Source organism: Glycine max, chromosome 2 (assembly GCF_000004515.6).
Source record: "Glycine max cultivar Williams 82 chromosome 2, Glycine_max_v4.0, whole genome shotgun sequence".
In the NCBI taxonomy this organism is placed as follows: Eukaryota; Viridiplantae; Streptophyta; class Magnoliopsida; order Fabales; family Fabaceae; genus Glycine; species Glycine max.
In genome coordinates, this window is record NC_016089.4 from 22,478,985 (window position 1) to 22,504,442 (window position 25,458).

Below are 25,458 nucleotides of genomic sequence, written 5' to 3' on the forward strand. Positions count from 1 at the left end.
AATTGCCGATTGCATCGCCGGAATTGAGCTTAGCAATGGCGTCCTCCATGCGTTCCGATGAGGATGACTTCAATCGTTTACCGTCTTCCATGGCCAAGGAATGAAAGCACCAATTTTACTTGATGGTTTGAGACTCAAGCAATCTCCAAAATCTTCCTTCACAAACTTGAGAAAGAAGAACAAGAAATAAGAGAGAATTCGAGAAAGAAGAGAGAAAAACTCGAGGAAGAAGAAGAGGGAATTCTAGTTTTTTATTATTCAGATGCCTTTCCTCAATACATGGTTCAGCTTTTATAGATATGGCTAGCTCCTAACCGCCTAACTAACTCCTAACCGCCTAACTACCATAACCGCTTTTGCAACTAACTCATATACTACAATACAACTTGTATTATTCTACGTACATGAGCCCTAACCATCTTCTTCCTAATAGCGTATGTAATCCTTCAAGTATGCTTGAGGAATACTCTTGTGCTTGGGTCGATCCCTTCTATGCTCCTTCTCTTGAGCCCCTTGAACACCTTGGTCACTTTTATACGTAACAGATGCTTTGGGTCCCACCAAAAAGATAAAGGCCCTAATTACCATGTGTTCAAGTCGAAGAACACCAAGGAGAGAAAATAAGGTGCTCTAGCTCAGATCACCATCGATCGATGTCTTCTCCTAACTTTGCCTAATCATGAAGCTGAAATGGACCATGCAATTCATCTCTATTTATACATGGTGCTCTCCGACAATGGTGTCCATGTATAAGGATCTTGTTGGTTCCTTTTTGCTATGCAATTGTGTGGATTCAGTCTTGTCCCCCTCGTACATGATACAGGGTGCGAGTTTGTGTGTGTTTGACCTATTAGGTCACAGTGTGTCCCCGACCTTGCCGCTGCATGTTGTAATTCCTATTGTTCCATTGTCTCGGCCACAGTAGTCGAGTGTCTCTATGTCTTCTCAAGATTAAGAGTCGGCCACCTAGAAGAAGTCGCGGTTACGAGAGTCAGGAGTCATCATGTCTCTCGGATATTACTAGGATATTCATCTTAGATAGTATGCATCCCTTGACGCATTAAGCCTTATGGCATGAATGCTTAAGGATAAGCCAATATTTTGGAGATGAGTTATGTCTTCCATGTATTTCCGGGATAGTCATCCTAGAAGGTGTACATCCCTCTAAGCATTAAGCCTTGTGGCCTAAATGCTTAAGGATAAGCTGGTATTTGGAGATGAGCCATGTCTTCCATGTATTATCGGGATAGTTATCTCGGAGGATGTTAGAGATATGATTGTTAGAGAATTGGGTTAATAATGCTTTAGATATTATAGATGAATTGCATTTGATCGAGCGAGTATACTGAGTTGAATCTCTAAATATATGAAATCATTATTGTTCTGTATAATTCACCATATCATGTGTTGTGGTAAATTATTATTCCTGGACCTTTTGTGTGAATGTTCGTGATTATATTTTTTTGTTACTTGTACACATATATACAATGAAAAAAATGTGATGAAGTCATTCCCTGATTCATGTCTTGAGTTAATTATGTATTGGATTTGCCAATTATGCATTGAAGTTTTGCTTACTTCAATAGTGTGCATGTTGCGTTTGTTATCATTTATGATATATATATATGTGTGTGTGTGTCTGTGTGTGTGTGTGCGCTTTTACATATAATATAAACATATTGCATTGCATTGTTCTTATTAGTTAAATTGTCTTTATAGTGTATATATAGTGTTGCCATTATGACATTGAGAAATTAATGAAACATCTCCATCTGAGATGGGAAAAAGATTCTGGATATCTCTATCTATAATGGAAAAAATAGTGAGATGTCATTGCATAGATAATTTAAAGAATTTGAGATCCACATTGATTCTAGGAACTAAAGAGTTGAGTCTAGTAATTTCATAAATTACTGATTTGTGTCTGTGATATTTATTTGAATGATTTAAGGTATTGATGTTTATTTAAATAGTTTTATATGTTATTTGAATAAAGTATGATATATATATATATCATGGTTGATTTTTTGGACACTAGTTGAGAACAACAATATTTATGAACCTTTTTTTAGAACTTTTTTATTTACTAGAATTATCATCTCATTGTAAGTGTTGTTTTCAATGCACATGTAAGAAGTTGTTGTATTTGAGGAGACTTGAAGACATAGTTTTCTTAGTTACATTTATTTTAGTTTGATTAGGACTTTAAAATAAGACACCGGATGTGGCTGCTTTCTTTATATTTTTAACGTTCATTTAACTTAGATGCCCATATTTTAAGGATAATGTTTTATTTATGTAAAGACAATTTTATTTGATTTTATTGATTAATACATGAGGTACTTTCAGACTATTATGATTTTGAGATTTTAATACTCTTTTTAATATGTTTTTACTATTGGTTGTTATTGAAACAAAGGGCATTAAAATCATGTCTAAAATGGCACACAACATTAATCACACTAGAATTATTCAAAGCCAATTGTGTCCGAAAGGGTGGCACTCATCATTCACATTGGCAACATGCAACTCAAACTATTTTTCAAGCATTCTCAAATTGTCTTCAAAGTCATGCAATACTTAAATTTTCTCATAACACAAACACATCCAAGCTATGCGAATGAAACGTTCAACCACAAAATAAGCATTCAAACCATATTTTGCAAACACAATTTTTCAAAAGCGTGAAAATCATGCTAAGATCATGTTAGGATGACATTTTTTATGGCCATGAAGCCACTAAACACATATTTAAAAACTAAAAACAACACTAGGTTGAAACCTAGGATTGAACCATGCGGCCAATATCAAACAATAGCCAAACTTGTTTTAAAAAAGAAACCATTTTTTTGAAAAAACCAAGTGCAAAGTTCATGCAAACCAACTAAAATTAAAAGTGCAGAATTTTAAAGGTAGAAAATTAAATTGCAAAAATTTAAAATGCAGAAATTTATAGTGGTGTCCTTTAATTTAGGAGATAAAACGAGCAATCCCTTAAGCATCATCAAACTTGCTCCCAGAATTATCGAAGCCATCATCATCGTCATAAATTCCTTCTTCTTCACTTCCTTCCTCATCCTCATCACTCGAGCCACGTCCTTCATCATCCTCGATCTCTTCCTTGCTAAGTCTTTCTTCTTCTGCTTGCTCTCCTTCTCCAGCCACAAGTCTAGTAGCCTCAGCATTTGTAGCAACACTTACGACACCGACACCCCCATGAAAATGAGTTGGCCCCCAAGCCAAGCAACCAGAGCTTCAAATTCCACAAGGGCGAGCCAATTAAAATGGCGAGGATAGGGTTAAGGAAATGATAAATTGAAGCATTGAGAATTTGCATGGACCGGTTGACGACGACATTCTATTGGAATAAGAGCATAAAGGTAGCATCCATTTGAGCATGATTGAGAGGCTCAATAGTAGGAGGGATTGGAGGGTTTGTCTTCATCAAACTCTACAAGGTTGCAACAATGTTGATCAATGTAGTGCAAATCAATTGCCTTCTTGAGGATGAGGAGGTGAGGATGGTTGACATTTACACATTGGTAGGCCAAAAGAGTTGTGATTAAAGTTGGAAAATTAAGAGGCTTTGGCGGGTTGGTTAGAGATTTGGTCATTACAAACTTGTGCATCTCCCTTGAGAATACTCATCCAATGTTCACTCCTATATTGCTCATTATGTGATAAACAATATAGGAGTGAGACATGCTAAGTTCAGAAGTGTGAGTGGTGGGTGTAATGTTGCAAAAGAGGAAGCTGGTCGAATTTGAGCAAGGGTCTTCAAAGACGAATGCTTAAACCTAAGCACTTTTGTAGCATCGTTATCCATATAAGACCTCCATGGGAGGCAAAGCTTGTTGCTAAGGTCAGTGTTGCTAAAACCACTTCTTCTAGCATACATGATGAAGTAGGCACAATCTTGGCTTACAGGCTCTTGAAATGTGTTCTCTAAATATTTGTTAATGGTGGCAACATTATATCTCATTGGTACACCATGGATCTATGCTCTTCTTGTAGGTTCACTAGCTCTCCCAAGGTAAGTGTTTGCATAAAACTCATGTACCACCTCCTCATTGATCTTGAGAGGAAAATTAGTCACTTAGACCACTTCCTCTTGGCGATTTAATCTTGGAGCTCTTGAAATTCCCCAATCAAAATTTTAACCTCCCTCTCCTTGATGAGACCTCAGTTGACATTGTTCTTAAACCTCTCTTAGTTAGGAAGGACCAAGAATTTTCCCTTTTGGAAGCCCTAAGAAGAATGTTTGGTGGTAGTGGTGGTGGTTTTAGGTGTTTGTGATTAAGGTGCTGATTGTGGTTGTAGTGGTGGAATCTCTTGGACTTCATCATCTTCATGAGTGGTAGGAGGGGCTTGGGAAGTAGCACCTACTCTAGTTACTCTTCATTTCTTGTTGGAAGTGGTCAGAGTGTTATTTTCTTGAGAGGTGCCATGTTGAAAAATAAGAAAACACCATTGCATTTAACATATTTGATAAATACCAATACAAGAAAAGAAAACATATTGGAATTAAAAAGAGAAATATCAAACAACCACAAGAAGAAAGGTAAGCGTAACAACATAAATTGATACTGGGGACCCTGAATCAACACAAGGATGTCTCTATGTGTGGCAACCAACACTTGTTGTGGCCAAACTTATGCACTTACAACTGCAACAATTTTCAATAGGCAAGAAAATTTAGCTAGGCAAAAAACTGCTACAAGTGTCATTTTGATATTCAATTGAAACTTCCTTTAGCACGTGTTGGTGGTTACAAAAACATTAATCAGACAATGGTCCCATTTCTAGAACTAAGAAAATAGTTGAAAGAAAGTGAAAAGACAAAGGTTTTCCTTTTAGAGTAATAGAACATCTTGCATTACCCCTATGTGCTTCCCTCATTCACAACAAAAAAGCATTAAGCAATACCATAAGCATAGGGATCCAAAAGTGGTCCCTAAGGGTACATTCAAAAGAAACTTCTTAGAATATCCAGACAAGTGCAGATCTTTGAATAAGCAAGTGTTATAACACTCAAAAGGACAAACCACATCAATCCACAGTCAACAACAATAAGTTATACAAAGTCAAAACACGTACAACGCAAAAAGGATTTGATTTTCATTAGGCTGAACCAAAACAAAAAAGGAATCATATGAAAATGCAAGAATCTTAAGCATGCAAAACACCAAAACCCTTTACAGTTGAACACAAATCTCAAAATCTCAACAAGGACAACCATGATGTTCCTTCTTTGAGACTCAAATCACAAAAAAGCAGAACAAAAATGCTAAACTCTTCCTTATGAACAAAAATGGTGAAAAGATAAAGCGAGGGTAGAAGGGCTTGCGTATTGACAAAAAAGAGCTAGATTCGTGTCTGTTGCGATGATGCCCGTGGCTTGGAGTAGGTGTAAGGGAGAAAGTCAAGGTCACTCTCTCTCTAATTCTCTATGAATTAGAAGAGACACATAATAGTAGTAGGAGAATAATGGGAAGAGAAAAGTAAAAAGGAATGGGTGGCAAAAGTTGAGGCAACATAGGAAGTGTGCACAGTAGTGGGAAAAGTGAATTTGAATGTGATTGATCAATAGGTGATGTGGGAATATGGAATATTAAAAGTAATGGAGAATGTATGTGCATAAGTATGATGGGAAATTGGGTTGAAAAAGTGGTTTGGAAGAGGGAGAGTTTCAATGAGAGGTAATCTTCAAAACTGACTAAGGGGTCTCGTAATTGAGTTTTGGCTCGACCATTATTTATGGCTTGGAAGAAAACTTGTTTTTGGAAAATAACTAAATAAGAGGTGTTTGGCTTGGAGTGGCCATCAGTGATTTCCATCCAAGACAGACTAATACTCACTCTACTATGCATTTTTGACAAAATTGAACTTACTGCACAATTGGATGAAATTGCTATCGACACACATACAAATGGTGTCTATCTAATCATAGAAACATGTATTTATAACATTCAAACAAAAATTTCACAAATTTCAAACATGAACAACATAGAACATACCCAAATTGCAAAAACTTGACTAACAAGCAAGCACAACAAAAAATAACTTAAACAATGCAGTAACTAAATGCAATAATTAAAAAGGGAAAAGAAAACTAGGTTGTTGTTAGTCGTCGTTTATGACTAACTTTTGTATAGAAAAGTTTTCCAAAATGTATATAAATCTCCCAATTTATGGTTCTTTTTGGTAGGATTGTAAATAAATTTTGCTTTGTTTTGATCTCTGTTCGTTAGAAGCCTCTTTACATGGACTTAATGTTAAATTCTCTTCTATTTCAGGCAAAAAGGAGCAAATTTGAAGAAGTGCCAAAGTGGATGTCGCGCTAAGTGAGCTCCGTGCACTTAGCGCGTATCAGCGGCTAAGCCCAGCATAAGAGTGCTTAGCGAGTCAGGGGAATCTGGAAGGGCATCTGCTACGCAAGCTCACGCTTAGCGCAATATCAGCTCGCTAAGCGAGTCATCTGTCGCTTTCCAGGCTCAGCGTGAGATTAGCGCTAAGCTCAAATTCACTTACTCGCGCTAAGCGCGAAAATGGCGCTGAGCGCGATGTCTAGGTTTTTGAGCCCTTTTTAAGCCTAATTTGCACAGAATTGAAGAGAGCTTTTTGGAGAGACTCATAGAGCCTGAAGGGTGAATTGCAGAGAGCGAAAAAGTAGAGCAAGAAGCCAAGTTCTCAACTTTGAGGGAGATTAAGGAGTTTTTGAGTGATTGTGAGGTTCCTAGAGGTGGAGGAGACATCCCCACTCCTTTGTAAGTAAGCAATTTCTCTTGATTCCTTTTCTTTATTGTCAAAGGAGCTTCTTTGCCATGGAAGGCTAAAACCCTTAGTTGGGGATTCTTACTGAGCAGTTGATGTAAAATTTTTTCCATATCTAATTAAGGTTGTTTTATGTGTTCATTGCTTCTATCAGTGCTTTGTTGTTGCATGCTTTTGGTCTGATCACCCATTGGTGTGTGCTGTTAGGAACTTTAGCATTGGGAAATGTATTGTTTCCTTAGAACTTGGTAGAGTAGGGCTAGGTAACTGCATTGCTAGGGATAGAGTGCAAGGTTTTAGTTTTTTTATTATGTTGTAATTATAATGCTGTTTAAATTAAGCTAAGTTCAACAAGAGGGATCTGCGAACGAAGTTTAGTTTAAATTAGTCTAAACTCACGAGACATTAGGGTTTAGTACTTGAGCCTTCGGCATAGAACACAAGAACTTCTTTAATTAGAGAAATATCTTTAATTGCATCAACTTGTTCAGTAGGAAGACCCAACGCCTTTAGGTAATTTGTTTTTTACACTTACTTGCTCGCGTTTATTGTTTTCATTAGGATAGAACACACTTTTACTTCAATTCACCCTTATTAATTTCTGTTTACAAAATGCTTGATTATTGAACAAAACTTTGCTAAATGAACAAGTTCCCTGTGTTCGATACTCGGATAATTCCATTTTAATTAAATACTTGACAACCTGGTGCACTTTCCAGCAATCTACTTTTGCACAAAACAAGTATTACCAATTTAGAAGAGGAAGTGGAAGTAAGAACAAACAAGTATTTTGGCGCCGTTGCCGGGGAACTTTTTCCATTTGGAAAGTTTAGTTCAGTTTGAAGGCATTAATTCATTATTCTTTGATTTATTAATTTTTGTTTTTGTTAATATTTGTTTAGTTCATAATTTATTTTCTTCTTGAATTGGTTAACTGTTGTTCTTGTTAGTCTTTGCATGCGTAGATCTTCTGCAGGTGAATTGGTTCCATTAGATTTAGAAATTGAAGCCACCTTTAGAAGAAACAATGCAGAGAGAAAAAGAAAGCTATTGCACGACAGAACAGTAGCATCAATCCTTGAAGAGGCTCATTTTTCTAAGTCATCATCTTCTAATTCACCTACATCCAGGGAATCTCAAACAACAGAATTTGAAGCCGAAGTCATGGCTGAAGAGCAACCTCGACGAGTGACCTTGGAAGATTACTCAAGTACTTCGGTGCCGCAATATTTCTCAAGTGTTGCACGGCCAGAGGTTCAGGCACAAAACTTAACTTACCCACCTTCATTGATACAGCTAATACAGAGCAATTTGTTTCATGGTTTACCAAATGAAGATCCATACTCACACTTGGCAATGTATATTGAGATTTGTAATAGTGTCAAGCTTGCCGGTGTACCTGAAGATGCTATTAGGCTCATCCTGTTTTCATTTTCTTTATCTGGGGAGGCCAAAAGATGGTTGCATTCATTCAAGGGCAATAGTTTAAAGACATGGGATGAGGTTGTTGAGAAGTTTCTATAAAAATATTTCCCAGAGTCTAAAACTACAGAGGGAAAAGCTGTAATTTCTTCATTCCATCAGTTTCCTGATGAATCTTTGAGTGAGACATTAGCAAGATTCTGTAGCTTGCTGCGGAAAAATCCACTCATGGTTTTTCAGAGCCTATACAGTTGAACATCTTCATTGATGGGTTATGGCCGCAGTCAAAGCAATTACTCGGCGCTTCTGTAGGAGGAAAAGTTAAGTTGAAGACACTTGAAGAAGCCATGGACTTAATTGAAAATATGAGTGCCAGTGACCACATAATTTTGCATGATAGAGTTTATATTCCTACCAATAAGAGTTTATTGGAGCTTCCATCACAAGATGCCTTGTTGGCCCAAAATATGTTGTTGTCCAAGCAACTTGAAGCTTTAACCCAAACACTAAGTAAGTTGCCAACTCAATTGCATGCTAGTCAACCTTTACCTTTATCTGTTTTGCAGGTTACAGGTTGCACACTTTGTGGTGGAGCTCATGGGTCAGGCTTGTGTATTCCCACTGAAGAAACATCTCATGAAGTTAATTACAGGGGAAACCAGCCTAGACAAAATTTTAATGCAGGTGGATTTTCTGGATTTCAACCTGGCCAACCTTATCAGTAGCTAGAGTGAGTGTGCTAGAGAGAAAAAGATAGAAGCATCTTTAGCTGAAGGGAGAGAAGTACCATATCCTTTGGTACCTTTTAGGAAGGACAAAGAAAAACATCTAGCTAGATTTTTGGATATTTTCAAGAAGCTATAAATTACCATGCCCTTTGGAGAAGCTCTACAGCAGATGTCGCTCTATGCTAAATTTCTGAAAGACATGCTAACTAGGAAGAACAAGTATATCCATAGTGACACCATAGTTGTGGAGGGAAACTGCAGCACTATGATTCAACGTATCCTTCCACCAAAACATAAAGATCCAGGCAGTATCACCATTCCTTGTTCTATAGGTGAAGTTTCTGTTGGCCAAGTTGTTATTGATTTGGGAGCCAACATTAATTTGATGTTGCTTTCCATGTGCCGGAGACTTGGAGAGTTGGAGATAATGCCTACCAAGATGACTTTATAGTTAGCAGGTCACTCCATCACTAGACCTTATGGAGTGATTGAGGATGTTATGGTTAGGGTCAAACATATTACTTTCCCTACAGATTTTGTGGTTATGGATATAGAGGAGGATCTTGAAATTCCCATAATTTTGGGACGCCCTTTCATGTCCACCGCCAGATGTGTAGTAGATATGGGGAAAGGTAAATTAGAACTGAGTGTGGATGATCAGAAAATTTCATTTGACTTATTCGAAGCAATGAAGCACTCAAGTGATCAGAAGGCTTGTTTTGATGTGGATAAGGTAGAACAGGAGATAGAATTAGCAACTACAGCCATGGTACTACAGTCTCCTTTAGAAAAAGCACTGAATAATCATGCAAAATGTCTAATTAAAGAGGAGGAAGATGAAGTGAATGCTTGTATTGAGGAGTTAGATGGTGCAGGAGAAAATTCTGTTAGAAGAATTGAAAAACAGCAACCCAGTAGGAAAGCCTAAATTGGAATTGAAGACTCTACCAACACACTTTAAGTATGTATATTTGGAGGATAATGAAGACAAACAAGTCATAATTAGAAACTCCTTGAAGAAGGTAGAAGAGGATCAGCTGATGCAGATTTTGAAGAAACACAAAGTAGCAATTGGATGACACATCTCTGATTTGAAAGGGATAAGTCCGTCTTACTGCATGCACAACATTAATATGGATGTTGATTACAAGCCAGTAAGGCAACCCCAAAGACGACTGAATCCAGTGATGAAAGAAGAAGTGCGCAAGAAAGTACTTAAATTGCTAGAAGCAGGACTCATTTATCCTATCTCAGATAGTGCGTGGGTTAGTCCTGTGCAGGTTGTTCTAAAGAAAGGTGGTATGACAGTTGTTAGAAATGAGAAGAATGATTTGATTCCATCAAGAACTGTCAATGGGTGGAGGATGTGTATAGACTATCGAAAGCTGAACGATGCCACTAGAAAGGACCACTATCCACTTCCCTTCATGGACCAAATGCTTGAACGGATGATAGGACAATCGTTTTATTGCTTTCTTGATGGATATTCTGGATATAATCAAATTGTTATGGACCCAGATCAGGAGAAGACCACCTTTACTTGTCCCTTTGGCATATTTGCTTACAGGTGAATTCCTTTCGGCCTTTGCAATGCTCCTGCTTCTTTTCAAAGATGTATGATGACAATCTTTGCAAATATGGTGGAGAAGAGTATTGAAGTGTTTATGGATGATTTTTTTGTTTTTGGATCCTCATTTGAATGCTGTCTATCTAATCTGGAAAGAGTATTGGAAAGGTGTGAAGAAACCAATTTAGTTCTTAACTGGGAGAAATGCCATTTCATGGTGAAAGAAGGCATTGTGCCAGGACATAAGATTTCTGCCAAGGGGATAGAAGTAGATGAAGCAAAGATTGATGTGATAGAAAAATTACCCCCTCCAGTAAATGTCAAAGGGATAAGGAGCCTTCTAGGGCATGCTGGGTTCTATCGGCGATTCATTAAAGACTTCTCAAAGATCGCCAAACCACTCAGCAATTTGCTTAACAAGGATACTGCGTTTATATTTGATGAAGAATGCCTGCAAGCATTTAATACTCTCAAAACAAGACTAGTATTTGCTCCTGTGATTATAGCACCAGACTGGGGTCAAGAATTTGAGTTAATGTGTGATGCAAGTGACTATGCAATTGGTGCTGTGTTGGGTCAAAGGAAAGGCAGAGTTTTCCATGCCATTTACTACGCCAGTAATGTGTTGAACGATGCACAAATCAACTATGCTACCACTGAAAAAGAAATGTTGGCAATTGTGTATGCGTTGGAGAAATTCAGATCATATTTGGTAGGATCAAAGGTCATAGTTTACACAGATCATGCAGCAATCAAGTACTTACTCAATAAAGCTGATTCCAAGCCTTGTTTGATTAGATGGATTATGTTACTTCAAGAGTTTGATTTGGAGATTCGGGACAAGAAGGGTTCTGAAAATGTTGTAGCAGACCATTTGTCAAGATTGGTTAATGAGGAAGTCACTTCAAAAGAAGCAGAGATTAGAGATCAATTTCTTGATGAATCCTTGTTCATGGTTAATGAAAGACCTTGGTTTGCTGATATGGCCAACTTCAAAGCAGCAGGAGTCATCCCTAAGGACTTAACTTGGCAGCAAAGGAAGAAATTCCTACATGATGCTCGATTTTACATTTGGGATGACCCTCACTTGTTCAAGATAGGAGCTGAAAACCTTCTCCGAAGATGTGTGACAAAAGAGGAGGCCAAGAACATATTATGGCAGTGTCATAACTCGCCTTGTGGCAGCTATTATGGTGGAGATAAGACAACAGCTAAAGTTTTGCAATCCAGGTTCTTTTGGCCAACATTATTCAAAGATGCACATCAACATGTGTTGTATTGTGATTGATGTGTCATTATTTTCTCCTATTTCATAACCCTTTTTGTCACCATTTTAATTACTAATTAGCCTTAATTGTCAAATTAATTATGCAGTTTTATCATTTGGGCCTACTTGACTAATTTGGTGTTTTTAATTTAATTTCAGGAGAATTATAAGCAATTGGGCTTGAATCCGGAATTTAGCTTGGACTTGAAGAGAACAGACAATTTTATTTTATCAAATCTTATCTTATCCAGATTTTATTTCATCTAGATTTTATTTCGTCCAGATTTTATTCCATCCAATCTTATCTTATCTTGTCCAGATTTTATTTTATTTATGGACTTGGACTTAAAACAGATTTGTAAGCTTTGGGGCTGAGGACCTATATAACAACACCAAGGTTTTAGTTTAGAGAGTTTTTTGGAGAGGAGAATAATTATAGGATTTTAGAATTCCAGTTTTTACTGTTCATGCACACTGTTCACGTAGAATAAAATTCGTTTTCTGCAATTTCATTTCTTCTTCAATCTATAATTTCGTTTTTTGCTAATTAATGGAAGGCGAAGTCTCTAGCGTTGTTTTCTCTTGAAGATCAAGCACAACTCTCTTTGAGGTTTTGTTATTATTATTGAATTCTGATTAGTTTTTCCTCTTCACCAATTGCTCTGTAATTGTTACTATTAATCCATGCATGCTTAGTGCTTGATTAATTGTCTCTGTGCTTAATTTACGTTCATGCTTAATGATCAGTTTCGTTCATGATTAATTGGTGTATGTGTTGCTTAATCACAGAATGACAACCTTATGTTAAATTTTGCTTAGTAATTTAATTCAGGGTTGGATTAAGTGGTTGAACTAGTTAAGGATAAATTCTCGTAACCTAAGATAAGAGACTTGTTTGTGAATCAAGGGGAAATAACATGTTTTAATTCTGTTATTTTCTAATTCAAATTTGCTTGCTGTTTAATTTACGAAAACAAACACCCCCCAATTCGTTACTATTCTATTACTATCTGTTATGAACGATTGGTTGACCATTGCTTGTTGGGAGACGACCTAGGATCACTTCCTAGATACTGCATTTTTAATGTTTATTTGATTCGGGTATGGCCTCGATCAAATTTGGCGCCGTTGCCGTGGAGCAGTGGGCCAAAGGTTCATAATAGTGTTTAGTTGTCTTGTATTATGTAGTGTTCTGTTTTGCATTTCAGTTGCGTCCCCTGTTTAGCGACCGTTTCAGCTTTGTGTTTTGCTTTGAACAGTGATGAACAGTGATTAGCAACTGGGATTTAGCGACTGATTTTGCAATTTAATTAGCGATTTTTGTTTTGATAGTTAGAGTTTTTATTTTTGGATGATTTTTTGTGTTAGTTTCTTTTGATCCATATTTTGTGTGAAAAATACTAGGAGCACTTGGTGTGGCAGTATTTGAGAGAGACAAAAATTTTGGGAACTTGTTTTTAGCAAAACTAAAACGACCATAACTTTTGCTTCAGGTATCAGAATGACTATTATTATATATGCATTTGGGGTAGAAAAAAATTTCCCATACTGTGACAATTGGATATAGCTGGTTGGGGTCTCCCAAACTCCAAAAATCAGCCATTTACTAAGTTTTTTTTTCAAGTATTATTGTCCTATTTTTCTAAACTTTGCTTAGGTAGTTTTCATAGTTAGACTTCGAATTTTTGTTTGAAATTTTTTGCTATCTTTTCATGATTTTAGGGTGTTCCTCACAAAATTTCAGCTCATTTTGATATCGTTAGAGTATAGCTGTAGTTTTACCCCCTTGTTAGGTGCTTGTTGAGAACACATTATTTGCTGCATATAGTGCATGACTAGGGGCAATCCAGGTGATTTACAACCCTTTGATCCTGAAATAGATAGAACCTTTCATAGATTAGTTAGGCATAATGTGTATCCTGATCATTCTGTGCATTTTGAGCATTTTGAGCATCCTGATCATTTTGAGCATTCTATTGCTGGTGATTTTGAATATTCTGATTTTGAGCATTCGACTATTTATTTTCATACTGGGAACATGGCTCAACCTCCACCTCGTGAGAGGACTCTTAGGGAGATGGCTGCACCTGACTTCACTTATGAAAGCCTGTGCGTTCAATGTCCTGATGAGGGTGTTCCATATGCTCTCAAGACTGGACTAATACATTTGCTGCCCAAGTTTCATGGTCTTGCAGGTGAAGATCCTCATAAGCATCTTAAGGAGTTCCATATTGTTTGTTCCACCATGAAGCCCCCTAATGTCCAAGAAGATCATATCTTTCTAAAAGCTTTTCCTCATTCACTGGAGGGAGTGGCAAAAGATTGGCTATACTACCTTGCTCCCAGGTCAATTTTCAGCTGAGATGACCTTAAGAGGGTGTTCTTGGAGAAATTTTTCCCTGCATCTAGGACCACTGCCATCAGAAAATACATTTCAGGCATCAGACAACTTAGTGGAGAAAGCTTGTGTGAGTATTGGGAAAGATTCAAGAAATTGTGTGCAAGCTGTCCTCACCACCAGATTTCTGAGCAACTCCTTCTTCAATATTTCTATGAGGGACTTAGCAACATGGAGAGGAAGCTTATCCCCACAAGAGTGTAGAACAGTTGGTGAGTCTGCATTGATTATAAGAGGCTGAACCAGGTAACCAAAAAAGATCATTTTCCCCTGCCTTTCATTGATCAAATGCTTGAGCGCTTGGCATGTAAGTCTCATTACTATTTTCTTGATGGTTTTTCTAGTTATTTGCAAATTCATATTGCTCCAGAGGATCAAGAAAAGACCACATTCAGCTGTCCCTTTGGCACTTTTGTCTAGAGGAGGATGCCCTTTGGTCTATGCAATGCCCCTGGTACCTTCGAGCGGTGTATGCTTAGCATTTTCAGTGATTTTTTAGAGAGTTGCATAGAGGTGTTTATGGATGATTTTACTGTTTAAGGATGCTCTTTTGATGCATGTTTGGATAGTCTGGATAGAGTTCTTAATAGATGCATTGAAACTAATCTTGTGCTGAATTTTGAAAAATGTCACTTCATGGTAGAACAAGGTATAGTTTTAGGGCATATCATTTCCAGTAGGGGCATAGAGGTAGACCCTGCAAAAATAGATGTTATTTCACAATTGTCTTACCCCTCTTGCGTGTGAGAGGTTCGTTCTTTTCTTGGTCATGCAGGGTTTTATAGGCGCTTTATCAAGGATTTCAACAAAGTGGCCCTTCCACTATCCAATCTGCTGCAAAAGGAGGTGGAGTTTGATTTTGACAACCGATGCAAAGAGGCTTTTGATTGCGTCAAGCGTGCGGTGACTACCACCCCTATCATTTAGGCACCTGATTGGACAACCCCATTTGAGCTAATGTGCGATGCATCCAATTACGCATTGGGGGCTGTCCTTGCTCAAAAGATTGATAAGCTGCCTTGGGTGATCTACTGCGCTTCCAGAACTTTGGATGCTGCTCTAGCAAATTACACTACCACAGAGAAGGAGCTATTAGCGATAGTTTTTGCTCTTGAGAAATTTCGTTCATATTTACTTGGTACTAGTGTTATTTTTTATACTGACCATGCAACTCTGAAGTACCTGTTAAAGAAGGCTGAATCAAGGCCTAGATTGATCAGGTGGATGCTTTGGCTCCAAGAGTTTGATTTGGAGATCCATGATTGGAGTGGTGCACAGAACCTCATGGCTGACCATCTGAGTAAGATTAAGCGTGTGCTTGAGGACTCACCCATTCGGGATGATTTTCTGGATGACCATTTGTACATTTTGTATAGTATTTCTGATTTCTTCCCCACTCCTTGGTTTGCTAATATTGTGAATTATTTGGTTGCTTATGTTTTTCCTCCCATATCATCTAAAGCTCAAAATGATAAAATTAAGAGCGATGCTAAGCATTATATTTGGGATGACCCCTATTTGTGGAAGTTGTGCAGTGACCAGGTTATTAGGAGATGCATTCCAGACCATAAGATTGACTTGGTCCTACAATTCTGTCATTCTTCCACACCAGGTGGCCATCTTGGCATATAGAGGATAGCTCGCAAGGTGCTTGACTGTGGTTTCTATTGGCTCACCATCTTCAAGGATGCGCGGAGAATCTATAGCACTTGTGAGCCTTGTCAGAGAGCAGGCGGCTCACTTTCATGGAGACAGCAAATGCCTCAACAACCCATGTTATTCTGTGAGGTGTTTGATGTGTGGGGTATAGATTTTATGGGGCCTTTCCCTGTCTCTTTTGGTTTTGTTTATATTCTCCTTGCTGTTGATTATGTTTAAAAATGGGTGGAAGCCAAACCCACCAGAACTAACGATGCTAAGGTTGTTGTGGATTTTGTTAGATCTAATCTGTTTTGCAGGTTTGGAGTCCCTAGAGCCATCGTTAGTGATCAAGGCACCCATTTTTGTAACAGATCCATGTATGCCTTGCTAAAAAAGTATGGGGTCGTGCACAAAATTTTCACACCTTACCACCCCCAAACTAATGGGCAGACTGAGATTTCAAACAGGGAGATAAAAAGGATCTTGGAGAAGATTGTGCAGCCGAACAGAAAGGATTGGAGCACCAGGCTGGATGATGCTCTTTGGGCGCATAAGACTGCCTACAAAGCACCCATAGGAATGTCTCCTTATCGGGTTATCTTTGGCAAGGCATGTCATCTTCCTATAGAGATAGAGCACAAAGCCTACTGGGCTATAAAGACCTGCAACTTCTCTATTGGTCAGGCTGGAGAGGAAAGGAAGTTGCAACTAAGTGAGCTAGATGAGATCCGTTTAGAAGCCTATGAGAATTCCAAATTCTACAAGGAGAAGACCAAGAAGTTCCATGATAGTTTGATAGCTAAGAAGGACTTCGTGGTTGGACAGAAAGTTTTATTGTATAACTCTAGGCTTGGACTCATGAGTGGTAAGTTGAAGTCAAAGTGGATTGGTCCTTTTGTGGTGACTAATGTTTTTCCTTATGGTACAGTTGAGATCAAAAGTGAATCCACAGATAAGAGCTTCAAGGTCAATGGACACCGGTTGAAACCATTCCTCCCAAATCCCTGCTTAGTGGATGTAGTGGTGGAGGAGACCTCCTTACTTCACCCTACTTCTCTTCTGCCATGACTTAGGGAGTTTTCTTTTTTTGTCTCCTTCTTTACTTTTATTGCACTTGTCCAAATTTATTGATTGTTCTTGATCTTATGATTGTGCTACATTGAGGACAATGTGTTGTTTAAGTGTGAGGGAGGGGGGGGGGGGGAAATTGTTCTTTAATTCTGTTGGGTATTCTAGTTTAATTTTAGTAGGGTTTTCTAGGGTAATTTTGTTATTTTGGGTTTATGTTTTGGGTACAACATTGCATGTTTCTCTTTGAATTTTGGGTTATGTACAGGGAATGGGTAATTGTTTTTGAAATAGGAGTTTCTTGGCATTTTGTGAATTGAAACCCTTGTTTTTCTCTACATGTCAAGTTAATTTTGAAAGTTCGAATTGAAAGTGATAAATTTACCCTTGGTGAAAATTTGAACCCTCATCATCTATTTTATTCGGTGTGTTTTGTCCTATTGATTGCTTGCACAATAGCCTTGGTTTGACTCTGGTTGATACTTCTTGCTTCACATGCATGTTGGGAGATGATTTAGGCATTTTGTTCTTATAAGTCTCTAGCCAAATGAGCCTACCTTGAATTAATTCCTTTGATAGCCCCTTTGAGCCTATGTTCCCCTTTCTTTGTTTTAAAGCTCATTAGAAGCCTTAAGTGAAAAACCATGATTTCACCCTACCCTTAAGGAATTTTGGAGCTTTGGAATTGTTTTGGGAATAAGTGTGGGGGGGTATGTTTCATTGGATGATATGTTTTTGTTGGCCATGCTTGATGATGTATTTTGGCCATGCTTGATGTATATACATATATTGCCTAATTGTTGCTTTATTTTTCAATTGCTTTCAAATGCTATTGTTCACGTTAAAAAAAAAGAAAAAGAAAAAAAAAACAAAAAATGAATGAAGTTGAATACATGAGCTCTTAGTTTGAGGACTTGGTTGACTTTGTTTTGGGTTTACTTTTTATGCTTAATTTTTAATTTTGGTTTTGGGGTTTACTACTTTTTCTTAGTTCTCACTTATTCCCCATTGCTCCTCTATTCCTTTGGGTTTTAGCTACTTATCCCATACTTTCCTCTACCTTGTCCTTGGCCCCATTACAACCTTAAAAGACCTTTTGATCCTCATATGCATGTGTTTGTGATGTGGTTGTCAATTTTAGAGTCTTGCCAAGTCTATGTGGTGTTTGTTTTCATGGGTGTTTTGAGAGTAAACAGTAACCTAGACACTTGAGAGATAAAGTGCATATCTTATGAGGCTTTATCACTTTTCATTCTTGAGCTGATTGACTATCTTGCCATGTTTGAGATGCTTGGATGATTTTCATGACTGTCTTGATTCTTTAACTCTCTACGTGTTGGATGTTGCCCATTCCTTTCATTCCTTGAGATTCATTGAGAAATATGTAATTGTTTTTGTGATTGTTTGTTTCTCTTTAATGTCTCTGGATTTGTTCCTTACTTTTTTTTTAATTTTTCCCAGGAGTGCAAAAGGCTAAGTGTGGGGGGATTTGATGTGTCATTATTTTCTCCTATTTCTTAACCATTTTTGTCACCATTTTAATTACTTATTTGCCTTAATTGTCAAATTAATTATACAGTTTTATCATTTGGGCCTACTTGACTAATTTTGTGTTTTTAATTTAATTTTAGGAGAATTATAAGAAATTGGGCTTGGACTTGAAGAGAGCAGACAATTTTATTTTATCAAATCTTATCTTATCCAGATTTTATTTCATCTAGATTTTATTTCGTCCAGATTTTATTCCATCCAATCTTATCTTATCTTGTCCAGATTTTATTTTATTTATGGGCTTGGACTTAAAACAGATTTGTAAGCTTTGGGGCTGAGGACCTATATAACAACACCAAGGTTTTAGTTTAGAGAGTTTTTTGGAGAGGAGAATAATTCTAGGATTTTAGAATTCCAATTTTTACTATTCATGCACACAGTTCACGTATAATAAAATTCCTTTTCTGCAATTTCATTTCTGCTTCAATCTACAATTTCGTTTTCTGCTGATTAATGGAAGGCTAAGTCTCCAGCGTTGTTTTCTCTCGAGGATCAAGCATAACTTTCTTTGAGGTTTTGTTATTATTATTGAATTCTGATAAGTTTTTCCTCTTCACCAATTGCTCTGTAATTGTTACTATTAATCCATGCATTCTTAATGCTTGATTAATTGTCTCTGCGCTTAATTTACGTTCATGCTTAATGATCAATTTCGTTCATGATTAATTGGTGTATGTGTTTCTTAATCACATAATGACAACCTTATGTTAAATTTCGCTTAGTAATTTAATTTAGGGTTGGATTAAGTGGTTGAACTGGTTAAGGATAAATTCTCATAACCTAGGATAAGAGACTTGCTTGTGAATCAAGGGGAAACAACATGTTTTAATTCTGTTATTTTCTAATTCAAATTTGCTTGTTGTTTAATTTACAAAAACGAACAACCCCCCTCCCAATTCGTTACTGTTTTATTACTATCTGTTATGAACGATTGGTTGACCATTGCTTGTTGGGAGACGACCTAGGATCACTTCCTAGATACTGCATTTTTAATGTTTATTTGATTCGGGTATGTCCTCGATCAGTGATCAATGTTAGAGGATGGGGAACATCTCAAAAAGGAATGAAATGCCTCTACAGAATATTATGGAGGTTGAAGTCTTTGACTACTGGGGGATTGATTTTGTAGGCCCTTTCCCTTCGTCCTTTGGAAATGAATATATTCTAGTAGTTGTAGACTATGTGTCTAAATGGGTTAAAGCAGTGGCTACCCCACATAATGATGCCAAGACTGTAGTGAAGTTTCTAAAGAAAAACATCTTTTCACGATTTGGGGTACCCAGAATTTTAATCAGTGATGGAGGCACACATTTCTGCAATAATCAACTATAGAAGGTGTTGAAGCAATATAATGTAACACACAAGGTAGCATCACCCTATCACCCTCAGACCAATGGCTAAGCGGAAGTGTCAAATAGGGAATTGAAGAAGATTTTAGAAAAGACTGTGGCCTCTACTAGGAAGGATTGGTCACTCAAACTGGATGATGCTTTATGGGCATATAGAACTGCATTTAAGACTCCGATAGGCTTATCGTCATTTCAAATGGTTTATGGCAAGTCTTGTCACTTACCTGTGGAGATGGAACATAAAGCTTATTGGGCCTTAAAATTTTTGAACTTTGATGAAGCCGCATCTAGAGAGCAAAGGAGGATACAACTATTGGAGTTGGAAGAAATGAGATTGACTGCATATGAATCTTCAAGACTGTATAAAGAGAGGGTTAAAACTTACCATGATAAAAAGCTGCTAAAGAAGAATTTTCAACCAAGACAACAGGTGTTACTATTCAATTCACAGCTGAAATTGTTCCCTTGGAAGCTCAAATCTAAATGGTCCGGACCATTTACCATCAACAAAGTCAGACCATATGGAGCAGTAGAGCTTTGTGATCCTCAATCCAAGGATCCAAATAGAACATGGGTAGCGAATGGACAAAGGTTAAAGTTGTACCATGGTGGAACGATTGAAAGATTAACCACTGTTCTATCCTTCAAAGAATCACAAAGAATTATGCGTCAAGCTAATGACGTTAAACGAGCGCTTACTAGGAGGCAACTGTTAGTCGATGAATACAACTAACTTTTGTGTATAAAACTTATGTAAACTGTATCAAACTCCTCCAATTTATGGTTATTTTGTAGTGTTATAATTTCTTTTAGTTAAAGATAGGTAATAAATACTTAGTAATTCTATTTTGTGTGTTTAATAATTATTTTCTCTCAATTTCAGGTTAATTAGGCAAGTTTGTGAAGTGTTGATTTTCACCTTCTCGCTAAGCCAATCTGCTGGCTTAGCGAGCCATCCGCTGAGCGTAACACTCCTCGACTGAGCGCGAGGAAGAATCTGGAAGAAGGATGAGTTGTGCATGTCTGCTAAGCAAAGGTTCATCCCGCTAAGTGCACTGCTTCAGTCCATCCACTGAGTGAGAAAAGCATGCGCTAAGCCGATATTCAGGAATGTGCGCTGAGCAGATCAGAGTTGCGCTGAGCAGATCAGAGTTGCGCTTAGCGCATGAGTACAAACAAAGCCACCTATTTAAGCCTGAAATCAGATTTAGAGAAGGAGTTTGGCCATTTTCTTGAGGAGCTCTTGCATGTCTTCAGTTCTAGAGAGAGAGAGGTCCAAATTCCAGAGAGTTTGAGAGATTTTGTGTGAAGATCTGCAGAGACCAAAGCTGGAAAAGGAAGCCGTCCTAAGAATGTGAGCTGAGTTTGTCAGTGATTGAGAGGTCCTAGAGGTGGATGAGAGATCCCCACCACTTGTATTTCTGCAATCTTTCAGCTTTCTCTTTTCTTTGTTGTAAAGGAAGCTTCTAAATTATGGAAAGCTAAATCCTTTGTTGGATCTTCCTTCTAGGTACTTGATGTAAATATCTTTTTATCTATTTAATGATGTTTTGTGTGTTCACTGTGCTATCAGAACTTCATTCTACCATGCCTTTACCTTGATCATGTAGATGCATGTGTCCTTAGGATCATTCAACAGTGGAAACTGGTCTGATTCTTAGAACATGATAGGACGGGGGTTGTTTGTTGTATTTTCACAAGGAATCGGGGTACAATAACCTAGTTGTTGTATGTTTGTCTTAATGCGGTCATGGTTGAGTTTAGTCCAACAAGAGGAATCTGCGGATGATGCTTGATCAGGATTAGGCTAGACTATCATGAGGAATCGAGGTTTAGCATTTCAGAAGACACCACAGAACACATAAGCATTGTTAAATAGAGAATATCCTTTGAGCATCAGGCACCTACTAGGAAGACCAACGTGTCACCTTCTTGTCTTCATGCATCATTTCTCACGTGATTTTTCCTTTTTAATAGTTAGTTTACACATCTGTTCATATAGATACATCTCTTTTCACACTAGACACATATTTACTGAAATAGCTTTACCAAGTAACACAAGTTCCCCGAGAGTTCGATACTCGGTTCTTACTGTTTTATACTACTTGCGCTATCCAGTGCACTTGCCGAAAGTGAACAAGTTTTTGGCACCGTTGCCGGATAACTTCTTGTTATTTGGAAAGTTAGTTCGTTTTTAGGTGTCTATTCTTTATTCATTATTCTTTGATTATCTGTGAATATTGGTTTTCTATTCCTATTTATCTTCTCTTATTGAATTGGATAACCGCTGTTCTGTTAGTATTTTGTATGCATAGATCTCCCACAGGAAATTTAGTTCCTCTGTATTTAGAAATTGAAGCTACATTAAGAAGGAACAGGGCCGAGAGGAGAAGTAAGCTTCAGTAAGAGAGAACAGTCGCATCCATTCTTGAGGAAGAAACTCATTTTTCTGATTCATTATCACTTAATTCACCATCATCAAGGGAATCCGCTACGCAATTGTCTGAAGCCACTACCATGGCAGACGAGCAGCACCAGAGGATTACCCTTGAGGATTATTCAAGCAGCTCAGTACCACAATTCTTTACTAGCATTGCACGTCCTGAAGTGTAAGCTCACAACATTAACTACCCGTATTCTTTGATTCATTTAATACATGGGAATTTATTCCAAGGATTACCTAATGAAGACCCCTATGCATATTTGGAAATGTTCATCGAAATATGCAACACTATTAAGATTGCTGGTGTGCCAGATGAAGCTATAAGACTCAGCCTATTCTCATTCTCATTGGCAGGAGAGGCCAAGAGGTGGTTTCACTCGTTTAAGGGTAACAGTCTTAAATCCTGGGAAGAAGTTGTTGAAAAATTTCTAAAGAAATATTTCCTAGAGTCCAAGACTGCAGAAAGGAAAGATGCAATCTCTTCATTTCATCAGTTCCCTGATGAATCTCTGAGTGAAGCATTAGAAAGGTTCAGAGGATTATTGAGAAAGACTCCCACCCATGGGTTTTCAAAGCCAATTCAATTGAATTTGTTTATAGATGGGCTGAGACCACAAACCAAGCAACTGCTAGATGCTTCTGCTGGGGGAAAAATAAAGCTGAAGACCCCGAAAGAAGCAACTGAATTGATTGAGAATATGTCAGCCAGTGATCATGCCATTCTGCGTGACTGGCAAGAGGGTTCGTGTTTACGTTTGGGCTGTCCTCTTGGAACGTCAACCACCCTGCATCGATCAAACTCTGGACCTTATGCTTGAGGGCCACACACTGCTCAATCGAATGTCCCAAGACACCCCCATGATAAGCGCATGTTGTGTTGGGGTTGTACCACTGAGAGAAAGGAGATTGGTAAATCCTCCCGGTGGTCACCACCACCATTTGGTTGGCGATTAAGGATGGGAGCAAGTCTACATACAACATCAGGATGAGAGCGAATTCTGGAAGTTTCTTCACTGGAAAATTCCTTCTCGGATTGGCGCTTGTGCTAGGATTGGAATTGCCAGTGGGAGCCGAGCTTTGAGTGGGGGCCCTTTGTGGTTGAGCGGATGCCCTTTACTGGACGGGTGCCGGATTGGAAGGGTTTCCAATGCGGGCCGAAAAGCTTGGTTGATGTTGGGCATACTAGTAAGTGTTGTGAGGGGTTTGTTGGGGTTTCGGCCAAGTAGGAGCTGAAGACACGGCGTGGGTATCCCTTTGCTTCTTCTTTGCCCCACTTGCTCCGAATCTTCTATTACTCGTACTGGTAGGAGCGACATAATTGAACTTCCCTCTTTTCAGGCCTACTTCGATCCTCTTGCCCGCAAATACTAAATTTGCAAAGCTAGAGGGCATCTAACCCACCAACTTTTCATAGTAGAACACTAGCAGTGTGTCCACTATCATAATGATCATCTCTCTTTCTACCATGGGGGTGCCGCTTGTGCTACCAAATCCCTCCACCGTTAGGCATACTCCTTAAAGGACTCATGCTCCCGCTTGCTCATATTTTGCAGCTGGATTCTGTTAAGAGCCATGTCAGTATTGTATTGGTACTGCCTAATGAAGGCAGTAATCAAGTCCTTCTATGAGCAGATACGAGAAGCCTACAATTTGGTATACCAGATGACCCCCACCCTGGCCAAACTTTCTTGAAAGAAATGCATTAACAACTTCTCTTCCTTGGAGAATGCCCCCATTTTTCGGCAGTACATTTTCAGGTGGTTCTTGGGGCAGGTAGTCCCCTTGTACTTGTCGAAATATGGTACCTTGAACTTTGGGGGGATGACAACATCAGGCACTAAACACAATTATGCCATGTCAGTGAAAGGGTAATCACCAAACCCTTTGACAACCCTTAATCTCTCCTCGATGAGATCAAGTTTCTCTCTTCCTTCCACTGCCAGAGGTGGCCCCCTACTGAGAAATGTAGTGGTTGTAGAGGACGGGGTTGAGGAGCTCCTACTGTATTAGGTTGAGGCATAACATTAAATGTCGGTCCCTCAGCGGTGAATGTGGGATATAGGTCAAAGTCACCTTGAGCATACTCACGAGGTTCTTCACGGATGCCCCCTACAGGCTGGGGTTGCTGACCCTCAAAGGTAATGGGAACAACATGATTAGCATTCTCGTTGGGCATGTTCATGGTGGGCGGCGTATAATTGGGGGGTAAGCCATAGGGGTAAGCGTTCCTATTATGCCCCATGTGTGGATCGTCGACGCTGCCAACACTTCTCCTCCTTGTCTTACCATGTCCGAGATGGGTTGGTGCGCTTGATTTATGGCAGATGGATGGGTAGGATCTGCCTCAGCGGTGACAATTGTAGTCGCGTTGCTTTCCATCATTCTCTTCATGCTTAACATGGCTTCCATCATAGAAGCCATTTGATCCTTCAAGGCCTCCATATCGGCCTTCATTTGTTCTTGCACCTATTCTATTTCACCCATGACTCTAGTTTTAGAACGGGTTCGATAGGGGTGCCTTAATGCATGTTTATTTATGGTGTTTACTGCTAAAAGAACAAAAATGCAGTGAGTAATGCGATAAAGAACTAAACATGAATGCATGCTAAAGATAAGTTGTCGAAGTACTGGACTCGTGCAGAATTTTGAGCAAAGACATAGGATTGAACCAAACTCATTTTTATTAAGGAACAAAAATGTTCATCTTGTCAAAATTAAAGCGAAAATACAAATGCCTTAGCGATTCCTAATTATGTGGGCCATCAAATCGATCATGTGCTGACAATAATCGAGGAGCCCATGAACTTCCTCGGGGGCCGAGTACACATCCGCCATCGCCTTAGCTTTGGCTAGTAGTCTTGGAAGCTCTTGACTCCCATTCAAGGTGAAAGCGAACCTATCCATCCACATCATTGCTTCTCTATGTAATGAATCGATCACTCTCTCCCTTGCTTCCCTTTCTACTTGCAGGACTGATACCTTTGCATACTCGTCCTCTAGCCTTTGCTCATGGGTTGAAGCTAGATTTAACTTCTCTTTGTATTGGTCAATGATGGCTCACATGTTTTCTTCGGTCCTACTCAATTGTTCGGACAAGCTGCTCTTTGACCTTTGACAAGCTTTCAACTTGTCTTCTAGTATCATGCCTTCGACTCTCGACTGGTCTCTCTTGGCCCTTTGAAGCTTAAGCTTGTTGTTGCTGCCCCACAACGCCCCTCAAAACTTGTTTCAGCCCCATTCTTCCTTTCGG

General features: G+C 38.5%; 1 protein-coding gene and 1 non-coding gene across 4 annotated transcripts in view; one reads left to right on the forward strand and one right to left on the reverse strand.

The window, feature by feature from the left end:
* LOC100816226 (probable inactive purple acid phosphatase 29) overlaps positions 1–11,977 on the forward strand; it is a 33,470-nt gene extending 21,493 nt beyond the window's left edge. The window contains exons 12-13 of one of the 3 annotated variants that reach the window (XR_003264732.2): positions 6,297–6,767; positions 11,918–11,977. Coding sequence is in view for 1 of the 3 variants with exons in the window: in XM_014767641.2 (XP_014623127.1) it covers positions 6,297–6,316 (20 nt within the window). In the remaining 2 variants the exon portion in view is untranslated. Of the gene's footprint in view, positions 1–6,296; positions 6,916–11,917 lie in introns of those variants that run through there. The other 2 variants (XR_005887582.1, XM_014767641.2) reach the window with 2 other exon arrangements.
* Positions 11,978–14,174: 2,197 nt separating this feature from the next.
* On the reverse strand, positions 14,175–14,281 carry LOC113001030 (small nucleolar RNA R71). Its single transcript, XR_003266364.1, has one exon. It is a non-coding gene; the product is annotated as a small nucleolar RNA R71 (small nucleolar RNA).
* Between the last annotated feature and the right edge of the window lie 11,177 nt (positions 14,282–25,458).